This window comes from Seriola aureovittata, chromosome 8, assembly GCF_021018895.1.
Source record: "Seriola aureovittata isolate HTS-2021-v1 ecotype China chromosome 8, ASM2101889v1, whole genome shotgun sequence".
Lineage (NCBI taxonomy): Eukaryota > Metazoa > Chordata > Actinopteri > Carangiformes > Carangidae > Seriola > Seriola aureovittata.
In genome coordinates this window covers 13040001-13058185 of record NC_079371.1, presented here as the reverse complement: position 1 = coordinate 13058185, position 18185 = coordinate 13040001, and the positions used below count along the sequence as shown (strand labels likewise).

Below are 18185 nucleotides of genomic sequence, written 5' to 3'. Positions count from 1 at the left end.
ACGTTCAAGCTGCGGAAACACGTTTACAATCTAATGCAATCCAACACAACAGCCCTGCAATAAATCATAACTTTGTGAACCCATAACCCTCATTAACCAGACCATTCTACCTCAAAAGCCAATGTTGTTATACACCATCATATTTACTCCTTTTTTCCATAAGTGTTGGCTCTTTAGATCATGAATCTGTTAATTTGAGAGGAAAAAAAAAATCACTATCTGCCACACTAAGGCCATAGCCTGTAACTGTAATCACATTGTTATATAGGGGGCCACAAGCAGGGTCTGGAGCCAATTTGGTGCTGAATAATACTTTAAAATATTAGTGTTTTTTATCCCCCGGAATACAAATAATGGCAGGACTTCTGGAGGTCATGACCAACATAAAATGCATCTAAGGAGTTACAAGATGATTACCGGCCTCTAAAGTAAGAAAATCTCAATTCTGCTACATTGAGTAATGTTTATTTTTCAGAATTTTTTCTATTGTTTTTTTCTTGTGAAAAACAGCAGATTAATATATTTATTATTTTCATTTATTTATATACTATTAAAATGAAACAGTCTCTAACAAAGAAGGCCCAGAGGATTAACAGTATGTAAAGACCATTGTAATAAGACTTGGTGATCACCTGAATCACAGTGAGTGAGTCCTGTCATGATACATTTTAGTGTAAACAAGGATGCTCAGTTCAAGACACATTCTAGGACCAAATTAAGATTTTATTTTGTATAGTGGCTGAAATAACAGTTTGTGAAGTTTTGAACATGAACAATCTGAAATTATACAAAACAAACAATCTATAAATGGTAACGTTGTACTTTCTAACCAAAATAACATATTAAGGCTGTCTTTTGTGGGGAGCAAATTCTATATTAACACATTATACATGTTTGTCATTTCTCTTGTCCCCTTGTCTTTCTTACAGAAACAACTTGTTAGAAAAGTTGAAAAATATGGTACAAAAGGTTCACACACACACACACACACACACACACACACACACACACACACACACACACACACACACACACACACACAACACACACACACACACACACACACACACACACACACACACACACACACACACCCTCTCTCTTGTGTGAAAATGTAGAACAGCTATAGCAACTTTGCAGTCCACTCTCGGAACAATGTAACACAGCTTTACATCTATTTTACGGCATCTATTTATTCCCTGCCACCTGCTCTTCATGGTTCACCACTCTTTAGAGCTGGAACCGCCAGCACAAGTGTCCCAATCTATCAATGTTTTTATGCAGGACACTGTGAATCGGTGCCACGTATCTTGCCACGTCACCGTCCCGAGAGAAATCCCTGCAGAACAGGCCCTTCTCTGAGCTGAAGACAAACTTCTGGGGCATTGGTCCATTGCCCCTCACATACTCCCACACAGCCAGGAGCAGCAGCCTCACCTCAAAGGGAGTGAGGTGGGGAAAGGCTTCGTGTACGTTGGCCAGCACAGGAGGCAGGAGCTGGCCTTCTCCCATGCATGACACCAGGAGGCAGGAGGCCTGTAGGTGCCACGGGGAATCTGTGGATGACATCTCACGGGACGCCTCCCAGTGGGCCAGCAGGGTGGCCAGGAGGCCTCGGAGCACAGCGGAGCAGTAGCAGAGAGCCGGGCGTCCAGCTGCCACCACCTGAAGTAGAGGGAAAAGCACCGGGTGAGCCTCAAAGCAACGACGAATGTGGATGTCTCGCTCCACCGTGGTGCGGGCATGCTCTTCTGGGGGCCAGGACAGCTCCCCGTTGGCCACATCCGGACAGACGTTTTCCACCAGTGTGACTGCTACAACCTTGGCTGCCTCGGCGTTGATGGGCGGCGGCTCGTCAGGGTCAGATGGGGGTTGTGAGCCGTTGATAGAGCCGTTGAGACCAGAGGAGCTGCAACACTGGACTACGACAGCCAACAGAGTCTGGATGTTCTACAGAGGGAAGAAAATGATGGTGACACGTTGACAGTCTTTTCTGCTGCAGTACATCAAACACAAAATACACATAATCACACTTACTATAAAAGTTCTACTGTTTTTAATCATTTTCTGATGTGCTGATGAGATAACAGTCATGCAGGAAGAAATGAAATAAAACATATCTGCAGAGCTTTACTTCGATGGACCGCCCTCTACCTCCACCCCAACAACATTATTTTTAGTGTTTGCCTGAAAACGTATTTTCAAGCTCTAGCTGTATGTTCAATCTGCACACATGGCCTACTTTAAATATAAAAATTACTTTTGGTATACATCTACATTTTGCTTTAACTGCAGTTCAACTGTCCAACTCACCTGGATGACCCCAGATGGGTCAGGCAGCTGTGTGATGGTGCGGATCTTCAGACCCTTGCCGATCACCCCGGCATGAAATACAGACCACACACTGCCAGAAAAGTTGACGGTGGTACCGAACCGACAGTTGATGTCCAGCAGGGAGGCTCCGAGGTCAGGGGACACAGAGGGGGAAGTAACAGGGGCCCCAGACATGTCTGCGATCAGCCCTCCAAACAGGTCAGTGTTGCCTTTATGTAACGCTCCCTCAACCAGCTGCTGAAGCACCGCCTTGAGAGTGAGCGGAGAGTACGCTGCAAAACGGGACAGGAGCAGGACTGAACAGTTCACCGCCTCGCCTGCCTGTCCTCCATCCCTCCCTATCTTCCCCCCTTCTCCTCTCCTCCGAAGCGCCAGAAAGAAATGAGTGACAGCAGCACGGGAAAGCAGAAGCAGGTGTGCTGGGGAGGAGGTGCGAGGGAGGGGGCTACAGGACAGGAGGCGCACTGTGGCGTGAGATACAGCCGGGTCACCGTGGAGAAGGAGCGGGCCAAAATCATGGAGGTGTCCTGAGACCGCTGAGCCGACCTGGATGGCCATGGAGGACTGAGCGCCCCCTGATCCTCTTCTCTCCTCATCCTGACTCTGGATGGCTGCGGCCAGGTTAAGCAGCAGTTGTCTCAGCTGCCGGGGCCCCAGGGTGTGTGTATGGATCTGGGCCACACAGCGAGCTACAGCGGCAGGAATGAGTCCCGCCATGCAGGAGGAGAGTGTGGTGTGAAGCTGCCAGGCCAGAGCCAGCTCCTCTGGGTTGCGGGCCTGGGTGAGTAGCTGGCAGAGGGCCTCGGTGGCAACGCTGGGACCCCCATACACTGACAGCAGACACAGAAGCTGGTGAAGCCAGAGGTGACGTTTTCTCTCCAGTCGTAGTGTTTCAGCACAGAGCTCACCCACATGAGACTGCAGCTCCTCCAAAAAGGGGATGACCCTCTGGGGCTGAAAGGAAGCAGAGTGATGGTGATTTCCTTCAACTACATCCGAGCGGTTGAAGACCAGTTTGTGGAGATGCAGAAGCAGCATCTGAAGGAGGCGGTCACAACCTTCTCTGACTCCTTCATGAGGGGAGGGTGTCGGGCCGGAGATGATGACTGAGGCTGGGGTCGCTGTGTCTGCCAGAAAACGGAGGACCCGGGACCCTCCTGAAGGACTCTGGCTAATGAGATGGACAGCAAGCCCTAGCATATTATCCAGTTCCTCTCTGGGGAGGCCCTGCAGCAAGGCCTGCAGCTGGAGCAGGACAGGAGGGCGTAACAACTCCACCAGCTCTGCAGACACAGCACCGAAGAGGTTGGGAGACATTGCAGCCAGTTGTAGCAGAAATGGTACAGCAGCACGACGCAGCTGAGGGGAACTCTCCCAGGAGGTCGAGGACGAATTGGGAGAAAGAGGGCTCGATGGAGTCAGGCTCTCCTGAAACATCCTGAGCAGCTCCTTCCTGATGCTGTCGGAGTGGTGTACTGCAAGGTGTCCAAGGATTCCCACCACCGAGCCAATCTTTGGCACTCTGTTGCCTTTATCCGCTCCCATCACCATTAGCCCTTGGTCCTTGGCGCCATGAGAGCAGAAGTCCTTCAGTCCACATGCCAAGACTCGGCTGATGATAGTACCCGGGAAGGCAGACCCAATGTGAGCCACCACCCAGTCGAAATGTGGGGAGTGTTGAACCGAGGTGTCCAACAGTGCATCCACACAGGCATCAGGGCACCAGGCCAGCATGGCGGCCAAACACTGAGAGTAGGCCTCCATGAGGGACCGGGTGGCAGCACAAGACATCCAGAGCTGGAGCAGTTCATTGAGGCTGGAGGAGTGGGGGGCCACCCTGCGGCCAGCGTGCTTGCTGCTCAGCTGGCCCAACAAGTCCACAGCCCAAGCAGATACCAGGGGGGCCCAGGCCCGGGGGTTGAGCCGGATGAACTCTGATAGCACGCCATGGACCTCCTATGGATGAACAGAAATAATTAAAACCGTTTCCTGAGGAATTTAACTGACCATTATCCTATATTTCTGAGTGATTTAGAAACCTTATATGATATTGGGCTATACAAATACACCTTAGTTGATTTTGTATCTCTTCAATGAGGACTTACTGAAAATGGCCTGTAATGTTTAATCTTAATTAGTCTTAATAATTGCATCACTGTAAGTTCTATGTATGTCCCACCTGTATGATGTCCTCCAGGTTAGAGCTGACCGCGGAGCTGGCTTCCCCCTCTGTCTCCAGGTTGTGCAGGAAAGCAGAGACGTGCTCATCGTACACACCCCTCAGATGCTCCAGCACCGCCCCTCGACAGGCTGGGACTGAGCGCAGCAACCGCACAGCGCAGCGGGCGTGTTCCCGGACACTGAGCTTCCGCCCCTGAACGGTGTCAACGCCACTGATGAAGGACTTGATCTCCTGGGAGAGTTCCTGGGCACTAGGGTAGAAGGGTGGACAGGATGAGTGATTTGCAAAGTGTGATGTTTAGCATCCATAAGCAGAAAATGATGAGGAAAAGGAACAAAATAAAAAGAGGTGTGTGCCTGTATTTGTGTGAGAGCGAAAGGTTCAATTCAAACTACCCATAAAGATGTATTTATACATCACTAACAACAAGGAAGAGAAACATAGTATTCAACTATTGTGTCAATTGATAGTTTAGTCGAAATGTAAGAAAAAGTAATGAAAGACCCACAACTTCCCAATGCCCGGAGTGATGTCTTTAAACTGCAAGGTTTGTTTGACCAACAGCCAAAAACCAAAACATATTTAATTTACTGTCATACATGATGAAGACAAGCAACAAATCCTTATATGTGAGAAGCTGGAACTAATAACTATTGTTTTTTTGATTTACATTATCTTTTAAACAATTCATATATACTATCGAAGTTGTTGTAGATTAATCTTCTTTCGATTGCCTAATATTCTGTACACAGCTTTTTTTTTTCTTTTTTTTTTTTTTTTAAATCAAAAATCAGATTTTGATGCTCTTCTCTGGTTTGTTAATTTGTAAACTGAATATTTCTGGGTTCTGGGTTTTAAGATGTCATTATAAGGTGTCATGGAAGTTGTGGTAGGTGTTTTTCACTATTCTTAGATTTAAAAAAGAAGAAGAAAAGGGCAACAACTAAAATCTCTCTTTTTCTTAATTAACTGATTGATTGCCTCGTCCAAAATTTGTCGGAAAATAGTTTAAACTGAGCAAGTGGATATATTCATGGATTAGTGTTTCAATTGCTGTCAGATAAATGCTACAACAAAAATTTAAGAAAACATGATGAAGACAAGCAGCAAGTTTTCATATTTTTTGGATCAACTAATTGATTAAATGACTCATCTGCAGCTCTATATCAAAAACAGCAGCACATTGTCATAACTGAGAAGCTGGAACTAGGTAATGTTAGGCATTTTTAGATGAATGGATTTTTTTTTACTAGTAATCAATTAATTTATATTCATGGACAGATTCATTTAGTGTCAATGAACTAATCATTTTAGCTCTACAATTTTTAAAGAATGAATTATTATTAATTATAATATTTATTAATTACAATAATGATTACTATCAAATATGATCATTATGAATTGTATTAATTCATCATTAGCAGTTGCATTACAGCCCTAAAATAAATTCAATTGAAAATCTCATATAAAATATATCAAATATATAAAATACTGAATACTAAAATACTGGTGCTTTACAAAGACGTGCTTTGCTCCAACTGATAACATTTCCTCAGTGTAACCGTGCCGCATGTTGTCAATCCAGTCACTTTCTTCATGAGCTGGCCCTACAGAACAATGTCGTAACAAATAAAGGTCTGATCCAGTATTGTCTATACCGTTAACTTAAATATAAAACATAAAACACGCACTAAACTGACTTTCAGGTCTAAATTGTCCAGTCCTCCACCACTCACCTCAGGGCAGTCTGCGGGGTGTGAGTGTGTGAGCTCTGCATCGCTTTCAGCGGACTCCCGTCAAACACCACAGACATCGCTTGGTCTTTTAACATTAAAGCGTCACATCAAATCCTCCTGTCAGCTAATGTGACTTCGACGAGGACAACAAGGACAGTTTTTTTGTTATATTTTCTGTACAATTTCAGGACAAAAATACAGCGAAAGGGCGCTACAAAGCCGGAAGGTGGAACTTCTTCGTCGCTATGAAAAAGAAAACCGACATGGACAGCTGACGTCACTGGCGACATCTAGTGGTGACGAAAGACATCTCTTAAAGTTTAGAGACATGAAATTTAGTGTATTTTTAAAGAAAAGTATGGCAATTATATTATTACCATATACTGTTATTGATACAACACATTTCTAGGTTTAGAACTAAAGTAAGTTTTGGTCAATTCTGCTACTGTTTAAAGAATGAAAGCATAAATTATGTAATAATGGAACACTGGAAATAAATCAACTTATATTTAGACATGCAATGTTTATTTCCAAAAACTACTTTATTAGTTTGAACATGAATACAAAAACAGGTAATGTCAAATAGAAACCCAAACAACAACATACCATAATACAAACCAGTTACACACATTTAACAAGCACTGTCCAGACAGACACAAATCATCCCACTTCTCCCACACCAGTGGGACCCCTCAGCCACCCTCAGCTCAATTCTTACATTATCCCAAATGTATATGATTACCAGTGTAGTGTTCTGAAGGTTTCCCTTTAGCAATAAAGGCCTCTCCTAGAAGATATGGCTTCCATAAGTTAAGAAATGATTGATCATCATCTTTAAGAACAGAGAAAACCCTTTCATGTGGTGACATTATTCAAAATTTCTCTATACAACAGGGTGACAGTAGAAAGTATTTCCTTGCCAGAAGCATTTTTTTTATTAAGCAATGTAAACTTCAGAGATGGTCGATAAAAAAACAAAATGTAGGCCAACGGAGCAGGAGTGTTTTAACATACTTTTTATGCCACATGAGAGACATGGGTGCATGATAACCCACTTCTACAGAAATTTGCCAACTACCAATGACTGGCATACATTACATTTGGCACAGAGATCCCATCATTCTGCAGCATGATTATCATGATGACACAGCGTGATTGTGTCACAAATAATCAAAGGTCAATAAAGCAATATTGCAAAATGGTAAAGATGGACAGGGCTTTGCAGCAAATAGGGTTTAATAATATTGCATAATATTATCTGTAATATACAGTCAGTTGCCAGTGTATTAGGTACACCATACTAAATGTACTGCAGTCAAAAACTGAACATTATAACATTCATGAATGTAGGAGATTTATTGCAGGACTGTTGCATCAGGCTACATTAGTTTTATCAAGGTGTACCTGATTAACTGCCTGCTGAATTTATGCATTATAATAATCATTATTATTGTTATTATTACTGTTATTATCATTATTATTGTTGTTTTTGCTGTTGTTATTGTTAGTAGTACTAGAAGTAGCAGTAGCAGCGGCTTTTATTGTGAAGGTGACGGGCCCTAGCGGCTACAGAGAGCAATGATCGGCTGATCGCTCACAGCTGAAATTTGACGTCAGTGTCTTTGACGACCCTGTTGATACACCGGCCCGTGGACATTATCGTTTACGGTATGAAGAAGGACTTTCCGACCATTTACATACTGAGTTGTAGGCTAGTGTCAGACTTTGTGAGCCCTGGTGTTTTATATGGTGTAACGTTAATGATGATTAAAGGTGATTTAGATTATGTAAACACAAACCGGCTAAGAACTAGCTTGCCTACGACTCCCTTTATGTCTCGTCGCTTGTTTAGGCTCGTGCTGTTTGATTAAGCTTTGAAATAATTATTTTTATCTGTCATTTAACCGAATACACTCGCATTATTTTGGCGATGATCCACTTTGTTTTACAGCATCTCATCTAAACAAGAACAGGAAGGTGTGTGCACGTATTAACGTTACTTTCACATTCAACTCTTTTGAGAGGTGCTGATTTATACCATTTCAGAAGGTGTAGTTTCTATTATTTTTGTCCATTTTTACATCCCTGAATGTTGGTTAAATAACAAAACATGACTGACTCAAACAAGACTGAGACCGGGAAAAAAGAGGAGACTGTCCTCGAAAAACACACCAGAATTCAAACTTACCTAAAATTAATTAAGATAAAAAAGATTATTCAATAGTCAAAAAGTATAAGGTTCATTCTTCAGTCCCATATGGGCACCTGTGTTTTGTTAAAACCTTTATCAAAGCAAATACAGTTATTTTCAATAAACAAGTTTCAATGCCAATCTTTACTTTTTCAAGTACAGGTTTTGTTTTCAGTTGCCAAAATCTATAGACACACACACACACACACACACACACACACACAATATGTAAAATGCTGTACTTTTGAGATAACAAATACATGAACAACCATGCTAAATACACACAGATACACAGATAAATTGTATATCATTTTATCTCATATCGTGTGTTAATATTTGGTCTACAAAAGGGTGCCGGCGGCCGGCGCTGAAAGTCACACCAATCAAAGATTTACAGACGCAAGAGACACTGAAATGGCTCCGACTCTGGTGAGGAATTTACTGCTTCATTAGAATATAGAAAATAGACTATCTTTTTTGGTTATTTTTTGGTGTTCTTGGGACGTGTAATGGTAATTATGAGTCATTATGCACTGGATAACATTTAAAGTGTGTGTTTCCAGCATACTATGGTTTTATAGCATTTAATTTAATAAAAAGTCATATTCTTATCTTTGTTTAACCCAGATTATGTCAGAGAGTTCAGGTCAAATGTGCCGCAGTTGTTGCTAAAACAGTCTGTTGCAAAGTCAAACTATTTTTTTCTGTGTCTTCTAATCCAAGTATGATGAGAAACCAGAGCCTGGGGACTTGATAGAAATCTTCCGTGGCACCTACCAGCACTGGGCGGTTTACATCGGTGATGGCTTTGTCGTTCACTTGGCACCACCCTGTGAGTCATGGTACACAACTCTCTGGATTGTGACAGAAGTCCCAGTCTGGAACAAAGAGCACCTTCATCTGACAGCTCACATTCACTGTGGCATAAAGTTTTTCAGACCAGAGTATCAGCTTAAATTAAATTAAAACACACACACAATATGTTGCAAATGTATGCATGTCTGTTTATCTCTCTTTCTGTCATTCCTTTTTATTGATAGCTGAGGTCCCAGGTGCGGGCGCCAACAGTATGATGTCCGTTCTAAGTGATAAGGCTGTGGTGAAGAGAGAGGAGCTGTGGGATGTAGTGGGAACAAACAAGTGGAAAATAAACAACAGCCTGGATGAGAAGTACAAGCCCCTCCCAGTTCCTGTCATTGTGAAGGAAGCCCGTAAGCTGGTGGGCAAGGAACTGCCATACTGTGTCCTCAGGGGGAACTGTGAGCACTTTGCCAACGAGCTGCGCTACGGCAAGGCTGAGTCCCGGCAGGTAGGTCGAGGCATGTTGGTCTTTAACATTTACAAGACATGTTTTGGACCAGGGGACAGGGTGCAGCCAGTGTAGACTTATGTAAGTAAGCGTTGAAGAGACTTAAAATTGAGTGGATCTATAGCGCTGATCTGGGATTTGTACCAAAAGGCTCAACATGTATAAAAAAACAGAGATCTCCCCCATTACTTATCATGGCTATCTGCTCAAGACGAGTTATGGAGGGGAAAGGACTCCCATAAAGGAAAGCAGTAACTTTGGACCGCTAAAGAGGGTGAGAAAGTCTGCAGAGGCAGCCTCAACTGTGCACTGCTTTATCTTTTGATGCAGACATTTGCAGTTTAATCTGTGATGAAGCGTGGTGGCCGTGGTAGCTTGATAGCTTGGTTTTAACAGTGGCAAGAAAAAGAGTGAACCCTTTAGAATTATCTTTATTTACATATACATTTGTCAACTAAACTGGTCAGATCTTCATTTAAGTAAAAATGATTAACAAACACAATCTATTTAACTTATAACGTTCTTGTCCATACTGAAAATTTCATTCAGACATTCACAGAAGCTATTTGGAGTCAGGAGTTATCAAACCTGGAGTCCAATCAATAAAAACAAGATTGGAGGTGTGGGTTAGAGCTATTTTGATTTATAACAAAAAAAGCATACACATTTTGGTCCTATTACATTACATATTTCATTACTAAAACATTTTGAGTTTGCTATTCACAAGAAGCATCTGCTGATGTGAACGATGCCTCACAAAAGAGAGATCTCAAGTCTTGCGATCAAGAATTGTTTATTTATTTGCATGAACCTGAGGTGATTACAAAGTCATCTCAGAGTTTAGATGTTCATCAGTCCACAGCTACACAGTGTCTATGAATGGAGACATTTTAGTTCTGTGGATACTCTCCCTAGAAGGGTGCCCAGCTAAGATGAATCCAAAAGTAAATTGTGGTGCATGGTTGCATGGAGCACGGTGTCCTGCCATGGACACCATGGACACCATGGACAGCATAGACAGCATGGCAGGACACAGCTGCTCTCCAAACAAGACTAAATCAAAACCTAGTGTACGGACAGTGTATGGTCAAAGTGCAAAAGTGAGGATGGAGTTAAAAACCGTTGTGGAACCGCTGTAAACAACTGACATCATCATGGTGTATTTGCATTCTGCCTTGTGTCAGCTGGTTTCAGCTCTTTGCTCCTACTCTCTGTGCCAACATGTACAGTATTTTGATGCAGCTGAATTTCCAGTGAACAAATACAGTGTTTTAATAGCGTTTAATTTCCAATAAAGTTGCTCTCATTTACATGAATTTCTGTTTCTGTTGTCAGACAGTGACTGCAACACAGCCCATTAAGACTGCATGTTAACCGACAGTCATTTCCGATCCACATTACTGGCAAGTAGCTAAAGTTTGTCCAAAAAGTCACTATATCAGTCAACAGGTGCTTTTTTTTGGAAAATAAGTCTAAAAATCTGACAACAAATGTGCTAAGATGGCAACACTGCAGGCCAGCTGACTAATGGTGTAACTTGATCACTCAACTTTATCACTCACTCAGTCAGTCAGTGGTTTATAAGCTGTTGTGGCTAAATCTCAGGGTGGCTGTCCACCTGCAGAAGCTCAGCAGAAGTTGGGTGACGCAACAATGACCCTTAACATCAAAGTTAATCTACTATAGAATGACTTCAAACAAAGAAAATTCACCATTGGCCCAGTCATAGCCCAGGCCTTAATCCAGTATAGAAAGCTGTGGAACGACCTGAAGAGAGCTGCTTACACCAGGCTTGTATGAGTTGACGCAGCTCTGTACGAGGAATGGTTCGAAATTCCTCCTGAACATTGTGCATGTCTGATCAGCAGCTACTGGAAGAGCTTGTTTTAGGTTATTGCTGCCAAAGGAGGTTTGACCAGTCATTCAAGTTCAAGGGTTCACTGACTTTTTCCACTAGTGAATGTTTAATGGGTATGTTCAATAAAGACATAAAAGATTAGCGCTACTCTAGTATGACACAGAACTATTCTCCTAAAAGTTTGGAGAATAAAGCATGGTGTACTGTAGAAGAGCTGTGCTATGTTTCAAGCTCACATGTAACCGTTTTATTCAGCTTAGAACCTAGACCTTAGAAATATTTCTGTCTGTGGATCAGAATAAAACAGTGCTATAAGATGTTTTCTGTGTGTGTGCAAATATGCATATCATGCATATCCAAAGATGGCCAAGGAGGAAAAGCTGACAAGAAAGATATTTGGCTCTTGTTCAAAAGATGTGCACATTTTTCTACAGACGTGAGTTTGGTGAGGCATTTTTTTTAAAAATAAAAATTGGATCTACATTTGTATATAAATTAAAACTAATATGCAAGTGACACAATTCCCTGAGTTGTGGATCATTTTATTGGAGTTTTCAGTGTCGAGAACACTCAGCATGTCCATGTTCTCCTACTGAAAGATGTGTGTTTCTCTCTGTAGGTGCGTAAGGCAGGAGAAGTAGTCATGGCCGCAGGCCTGGCAACAATGGTGGGTCTGGGCGTTGTGGCTCTGGCGGGAGTCCTGTTTGGAAGCAGCAAAAAAGAAGACAAGAACACAAAGTGATCAAAGTCCTGAGTTGTCCGTTTAATGGCTTGATTAACACATCACCAGCAAAGCCTAACTTGTGCTGATCATAATCAATCTCAGTCACAGATAACTAACTAACTAACTAACTAACCAACTAAACCTCCACCTGTCCCTCATGCCTTTTTTTTAGTTTGAAAAGCAATGCAAGGCACTTTTTAAAATTTCTATGGCATAAGCACAACGTACAGGATCTCCACTACTTAAGGTGCCATAGATGTTAAAATGTTTTAATAAGACATCTCAAGGATGAATGAAGATATTTTTTGAATTATGAAGGATGTGAGATTCATGTGGGTGATGGTGGGGTTGGGTGGGGTCTTTTCTACCGATTTATAATTATTTTCATCCTGAAAAGTTTTAAACAAAAATGCTGATTGCTGCTCATGGTGGAATAGTTTTGGCTATTTGAATCAAATCTCAATGGTGATTGTTGTTAGCTGGTACTAAATAAGCTATCTAAAAAGAACATTTAACAATCAAAATACATTTAACTGAAGAAATTGTTATTGCATCTCACAGGAAAGCCATATAATGTCATGTTACACCACTTTGTCGTCCTTTGACGTTTTAAAAGATTTTAATAAAAAAATAATTTGTGTGAATCTTGATGTTAGTCTGTTGTTCCTTTACTTTAGTAAAAGTACCACTGCAACAATATAAAAATAATCCCCCCACATGTAAAAGTTCTGCATACACTGAATACACTTTTCACAACCTCAAAATGCCCCATATTCACAAGCACACCCCCAAAAATCCTCTGATTTCTGTAAGACATACAGAAAGATTTATAACACACACAGAAAGTTAATGAACAAGTTATGTATTGACTGCAATCCTTAATGGCTGCTATAATTTCCGCAGATCACTAGATGTCACTGTACTTTATTTCATCAAAGCTTCAAAGCTTTGACTCTTTTTCAGATGTGTGTGTGTGTGTGTGTGTGTGTGTGAGATCTCCTGGTACAGGTGTTAAAGTATACTAGGAGTTACTAGGAGAAGCATTAGAAACAATAACAGGATCAGGAGGGACAGTAGGAGGAGCCGCCTTTTGCAGCGCTTTACATGAAGGGTTTACTGGATACACTGGACCAGTTAACTTTCTGAGTGTCATCCTCCTCCTGAATTTATTCTCTGTCAGTAGCCTACTCCAAGGAATACATGAATTAATTTAAATAATATCTCATTATTTCCAAGTGTGTATTTGTTTCTGTTTGTTTTTATGTAAATTCATGGTAGCTACACTGTGAAAATACTAGATGTTTTAGTCACTTATTAAACGGATTAAAGCTCCATACACTTCACCTACGGCTTTCATCACTGCCAATAGGCATCTGTCATAAAGTTTCACTTTACACAGGGAAGCCAGTCAAGGACATCCTCTCTCTCCCTCGGATGTACACTGTGAAAATCTATTCAGGAATTTCAAACTTATCAATTAACTGGTCCAAAACTCCTACCACTGCAAGGATGTGGCAGCCTACTGTTCACTGCAACAAGGCAACACTGAATAATTATCAACATATACCCGAAGCTGTTATAGTTATTTAATCTAAACTTCACACCACTACTCAAAACAACAGCAGATGACCAGAACCGCTGGATGAACATATTACTTCCACTATCTGGCAGAAAAGGAGTGATAAAAATCAGATCCTCCCTTTACTTGGTTCAAATGCTGCGGGTCAGTCATCACAAAATTTTACTGGAAAGTAAAACCACAACCAATTAAAATAACAACTTTGCAGAAATCCAAAGCACAAGGAGGCCTAGCAGCATCAAACTTTTATTAATGCTTATTTGCTAATTAACTGAAATTCAGTGGATAAATCCCAAACCAACAGATGCATCCTGGACAGAGGAGGAGCATAAATATTAACTCGAGTGTAATTTTTCATTCTGCAGTATACCATATAGCACCAAGTATCGACCTTAATCACTAAAGAAATCAATTTTCTTGGATATCAAAATACAAACATCTCTAGTGCCCATCTTTGCTTTCATGTGAGTGATTATTCCATATTAAAATGAATATTGAAGATGATACATGTGACAAGATTGTACGTCTTTTAACAATGTTCTGAATTTCATTTACATTCCATGAGGTTACTTTTATTGCTTTAATCACCATTTATATATATATAAAAAAAGAGTGCAACATAGAGTACATCCATGATTGGAGCACGTGTGTGTGAAAACCTAAATGAAGAACAATTTTCTACAGCTCTTTGAAATTTTTAGGCTAAAAACATATTGCTCAAGAACAGAAAAGAGTTTGCCCACAGAAATGTTTAGATGAAGTGTATCAAGAGCGCTGCTTCTCAGTCCAGTAACTCTAAACGTCCTTTACTTTGCCTTAGAAATCATTATAATGTCCGGTGTCCTGACAACAGAGCTACTGCCTATCTCAAAATATGAAACATGGGTCTTTCTTTTTTTTTATGAAATAGAAAATTAAAATCAAACCAGGTCGCTCTTCCCTTTTTGACTATGAAAAATAATTTTTTTTTTTTTTTTTTTCAATTTTTTTATTTTAAAATGAAAATCAAATAACCCCTAGTTTTTTTGTTCTTTAATACCCATTTCTGAAAATAAAGTCCAAGTATCAGGGCGTGGAGCCTTGTCTTATCTAGCAGCTTTTTATAAACAGTCTCTGGTTTTTAACTTATATAACAGATGGTGGGCGTTTCCTGCTCTAAGTTTAGACTGGAGGCCCGGTTCAAAGTAAACAACTACCACTTCAGCCTTTTCCTCTGTAGGAGGAAATCTCACTTTACTGTTGTAAGTAGAGAGGTTTCGTTGTGTAGGATACTCACAGTAGTTGAGGAAGTAAGCTTTTCTTATCTGTTTGCCCAGAGGGTTTTGTGACGATATTATAGGCTGCGTTTTGTGAAGCCTTAAATAGAAATAGATTATACATTCAACAACCAAACTACAGTTCCTGGAGTAGCCTATTTCTCTCCTCTGACCTCTGATGCGACAGTCCCACGACTGCAGGTAAGAAACTCCTTGAGGACAGGCTGGCATTGTCAAATTGAAACCGGAAAGCTAAGGCTAAACTTGACTAAACTTCTCATCTTACATTCTCATTTCAACTAGCCTACTTGATGCTAATTGTTACTCTCCCACCGGTGCAGTCCTTTGCTTTTATCATCTCAGGGGCAATCGCTTTGTTTCGTTTTGTACATCTGTTCAATGTACATCCCTCACACAGCGTCACTCACTACAATGGCTACAGCACAATAGGTCAACAGGAACATCCTTGTATTAAAACTTGCAGTGAAGTTGTAATTACAGATTTAAGAACCTGCAACGTCAAGTGCTGGCCTCAAACTCTCACCTTTTTTTTTTTTGATAATATTTGTTATTGATTTGTTCCTTCAGGTGCTGATTCTGTCTGATAGTCAAACCAGGCCAAACATCCAAGAGCACAGGCAATAGCTCAAACTATGGTGAGTAAATTCCACAGTAAACTAGAGTACTCACACATACCTCTGCCAAGGCTACACAACCTTCTGTTATTTAATTTAGCAGAAAATGCTAAGAATTTTCTTTCTTAACTCGAGTTAAGAACAGTAGATCATATGAAAACTGACAATAAGACAGAGAGAGAGAGAGATCTTGATAAAATAAAAGCTAATAGAGGAGCAAAGGAAAAAGGATTTTCATCACTATAACAAAATATACACAACACCTGGATAAAAACATTTAAGACCTGAATCAAACTTTTTTTGTCAAATATATTTATTTTTTGCTTAATTATTTTTTCCAAAAAGCCAGAGCTTGGGGACTTGATCGAAATATTCCGTATGGAAGTTGCAGGTATGCCATTAATACCACTGCTAGATTATCAGCACTGGGCTGTGTACGTTGGAGATGGATACGTTGTTCACCTGGTGAACCTCGGTGAGTCATTTCTTTACCGTCTGTACAGAGTCTGGACTGATGCTCCCAAACACTGGCCACTCCCAGTAAAGACCTTCATTTAGCAGCCAAGATGCAATGCTGTGCAGACCAGAGAGTGCAGACCATTATTATTTAGTTGATTAAACCAACCAACATTTTATTCAACTTTCACAAATCGAATGATAAAACAGATCTCAACATAAATGTTCAAACTCATCATAAAACATGTTACAACCTTCAGATGATATATGAAGTCTAACTTATTTGTCTTTCTCTCTTCCTCATACTCTTAGGCTCAGACAGCTTCTCCAGCTCGCCCAGCTCGCCCAGCTTGTCCAAGCCACAAACAAAACCTAAGGGTTGCAAAGGCAAAGTAAAGAGACAAAAACTGGAGGTTGTGGCAGACCACTGTAGGTGGAAAGTAAATAACAAACTGGACAACGTACGCAGTCCTCGGCCAGCCCAGGAAATTGTGGAGGAGGCCCTTTCCTTGGTGGGTCAGGACATATTTTACGATGTCACCATGCGGAATTGTGAGCACTTTGCCACGCAGCTACGCTATGGCATAAGCACATCTTGGCAGGTAGGTGGACCCACAATTTGGAAACTGGAACAAAGAGTCACAGTTTTCTATACACTATCAAATGAAATGGTAAAATTACTTTTATTATTCTTTTGTTGTCTCTAAAGGGATTGTTTTCGATTATGATATAAATTAACTCTGAACTATAGCATAATTTTGTTGTGTTCAACAGCTTTTGAGTGAGTTTAAGCTTATGCAACAATCACAGTTTGGTTAGGTTTAGAAAAATATCATGAGTGCATTAATGTTATTCTAAATTTATTACTAAAACTGAGTGGCATTAGACCTGTGCAGAGTAGTTTTAGGTGACCGATCAGAAAATGTGGAGTTGCAAATATTAATACAAGATAAACAATGTTAAAAAATCCTGACACTTGTAGGAACATTGCCATAAGAAAAAAAAAACATTTATTGCAACTGTGTGTGTGTGTGTGTGTGTGTGTGTGTGTGTGTGTGTGTGTGTGTGTGTGTGTGTGCGCGTGTGCATGTGCATGCATGCGTGTGTGTGATCTCTGGTACAGGTGTTAAAGTATGCGGCAGTAGGAGCGGCAGCAGTAGCAGGAGGAGCACTTGGATCAATCGCAGGACCAGGAGGGATGGTAGGAGGAGGCGGCGCTTTAGCACTTTGGGTCAAGAAGAAACTGGAGTAGTTAACTCCCTCAGTTTCCTCTTCCTCCTCCCGAAGTTATTTCTCTGGCAGTAGTCTACTCAATGGAATACATAAAATAATTTGAAAAAAAACATGTTGTAATCTCCAAGTGTGTGTTTTTGCTTCAATATGTTTTATGCTAATTCATGGCAGGTAGTTACCCTGTGAAAATACAAAATATGTTTTGGAAACATTTTTAGTTGTTTAGTTTAGTTTTCATTCATAGGCAAAATACCACCACTCAGTCAGTCAATCAGTCAGTCAGTCAGTCAGTCAGTCAGACAGTCAGTCAGTCAGTCAGTCAGTCAGTCAGTCAAACAGTCAGTCAGTCAGTCAGTCAGTCAGTCAGTCAGTCAGTCAGTCAGTCAGTCAGTCAGACAGTCAGTCAGACAGTCAGTCAGTCAGTCAGTCAGTCAGACAGTCAGTCAGTCAGTCAGACAGACAGTCAGTCAGTCAGTCAGTCAGTCATTCAGACAGTCAGTCAGTCAGTCAGTCAGTCAGTCAGACAGTCAGTCAGTCAGTCAGACGGTCAGACAGTCAGTCAGTCAGACAGACAGTCAGACAGTCAGTCAGACAGTCAGTCAGTCAGTCAGTCAGTCAGACAGTCAGTCAGTCAGTCAGTCAGTCAGTCAGACAGTCAGTCAGTCAGTCAGTCAGTCAGACAGTCAGTCAGT

At 41.1% G+C, this 18185-nt stretch overlaps 3 protein-coding genes across 3 annotated transcripts in view; 2 read left to right on the top strand and 1 right to left on the bottom strand.

The window, feature by feature from the left end:
- Positions 1 to 650: 650 nt before the first annotated feature.
- On the bottom strand, positions 651 to 6486 carry ints5 (integrator complex subunit 5). Its single transcript, XM_056383751.1, has 4 exons — positions 6253 to 6486; positions 4514 to 4766; positions 2314 to 4290; positions 651 to 1950 (listed from the first exon to the last, which is right to left on the bottom strand). Exons 1-4 carry the CDS (start codon positions 6345 to 6347, stop codon positions 1231 to 1233), a joined length of 3045 nt encoding a protein of 1014 aa, XP_056239726.1. The 5' UTR covers positions 6348 to 6486; the 3' UTR covers positions 651 to 1230.
- Positions 6487 to 7845: 1359 nt separating this feature from the next.
- Positions 7846 to 12982, top strand: LOC130174098 (phospholipase A and acyltransferase 3-like). The gene is made up of 5 exons (XM_056383716.1): positions 7846 to 7920; positions 8794 to 8872; positions 9167 to 9275; positions 9484 to 9752; positions 12230 to 12982. The coding sequence occupies exons 2-5, from the start codon at positions 8858 to 8860 to the stop codon at positions 12350 to 12352; spliced, it is 516 nt and encodes a 171-aa protein (XP_056239691.1). The 5' UTR covers positions 7846 to 7920; positions 8794 to 8857; the 3' UTR covers positions 12353 to 12982.
- A 2110-nt stretch (positions 12983 to 15092) lies between these two features.
- The window catches only part of LOC130173572 (phospholipase A and acyltransferase 4-like), a 3264-nt gene continuing 171 nt past the window's right edge, over positions 15093 to 18185 (top strand). The window contains exons 1-5 of the mRNA XM_056382965.1: positions 15093 to 15370; positions 15758 to 15825; positions 16150 to 16279; positions 16573 to 16862; positions 17384 to 18185. The exon at positions 17384 to 18185 is cut by the window's right edge and continues 171 nt beyond it. Coding sequence (XP_056238940.1) covers positions 15823 to 15825; positions 16150 to 16279; positions 16573 to 16862; positions 17384 to 17512 — 552 coding nt within the window. The 5' untranslated portion in view covers positions 15093 to 15370; positions 15758 to 15822 and the 3' untranslated portion in view covers positions 17513 to 18185. The remainder of the gene's footprint in view (positions 15371 to 15757; positions 15826 to 16149; positions 16280 to 16572; positions 16863 to 17383) is intronic.

What these genes read in the sequence shown, in the direction of transcription:
- ints5 (XM_056383751.1), bottom strand. Translation starts at nt 6,347, where the DNA reads ATGTTAAAAGACCAAGCGATGTCTGTGGTGTTTGACGGGAGTCCGCTG. An exon ending in ACCTGGAGGACATCATACAG is followed by an intron (nt 4,291 to 4,513) that starts GTGGGACATACA and finishes GTTCATCCATAG; the next exon opens with GAGGTCCATGGCGTGCTATC. An exon ending in ACCCATCTGGGGTCATCCAG is followed by an intron (nt 1,951 to 2,313) that starts GTGAGTTGGACA and finishes TTCCCTCTGTAG; the next exon opens with AACATCCAGACTCTGTTGGC.
- LOC130174098 (XM_056383716.1), top strand. An exon ending in CGTTCACTTGGCACCACCCT is followed by an intron (nt 9,276 to 9,483) that starts GTGAGTCATGGT and finishes TTTTATTGATAG; the next exon opens with CTGAGGTCCCAGGTGCGGGC. An exon ending in GCAAGGCTGAGTCCCGGCAG is followed by an intron (nt 9,753 to 12,229) that starts GTAGGTCGAGGC and finishes TTCTCTCTGTAG; the next exon opens with GTGCGTAAGGCAGGAGAAGT.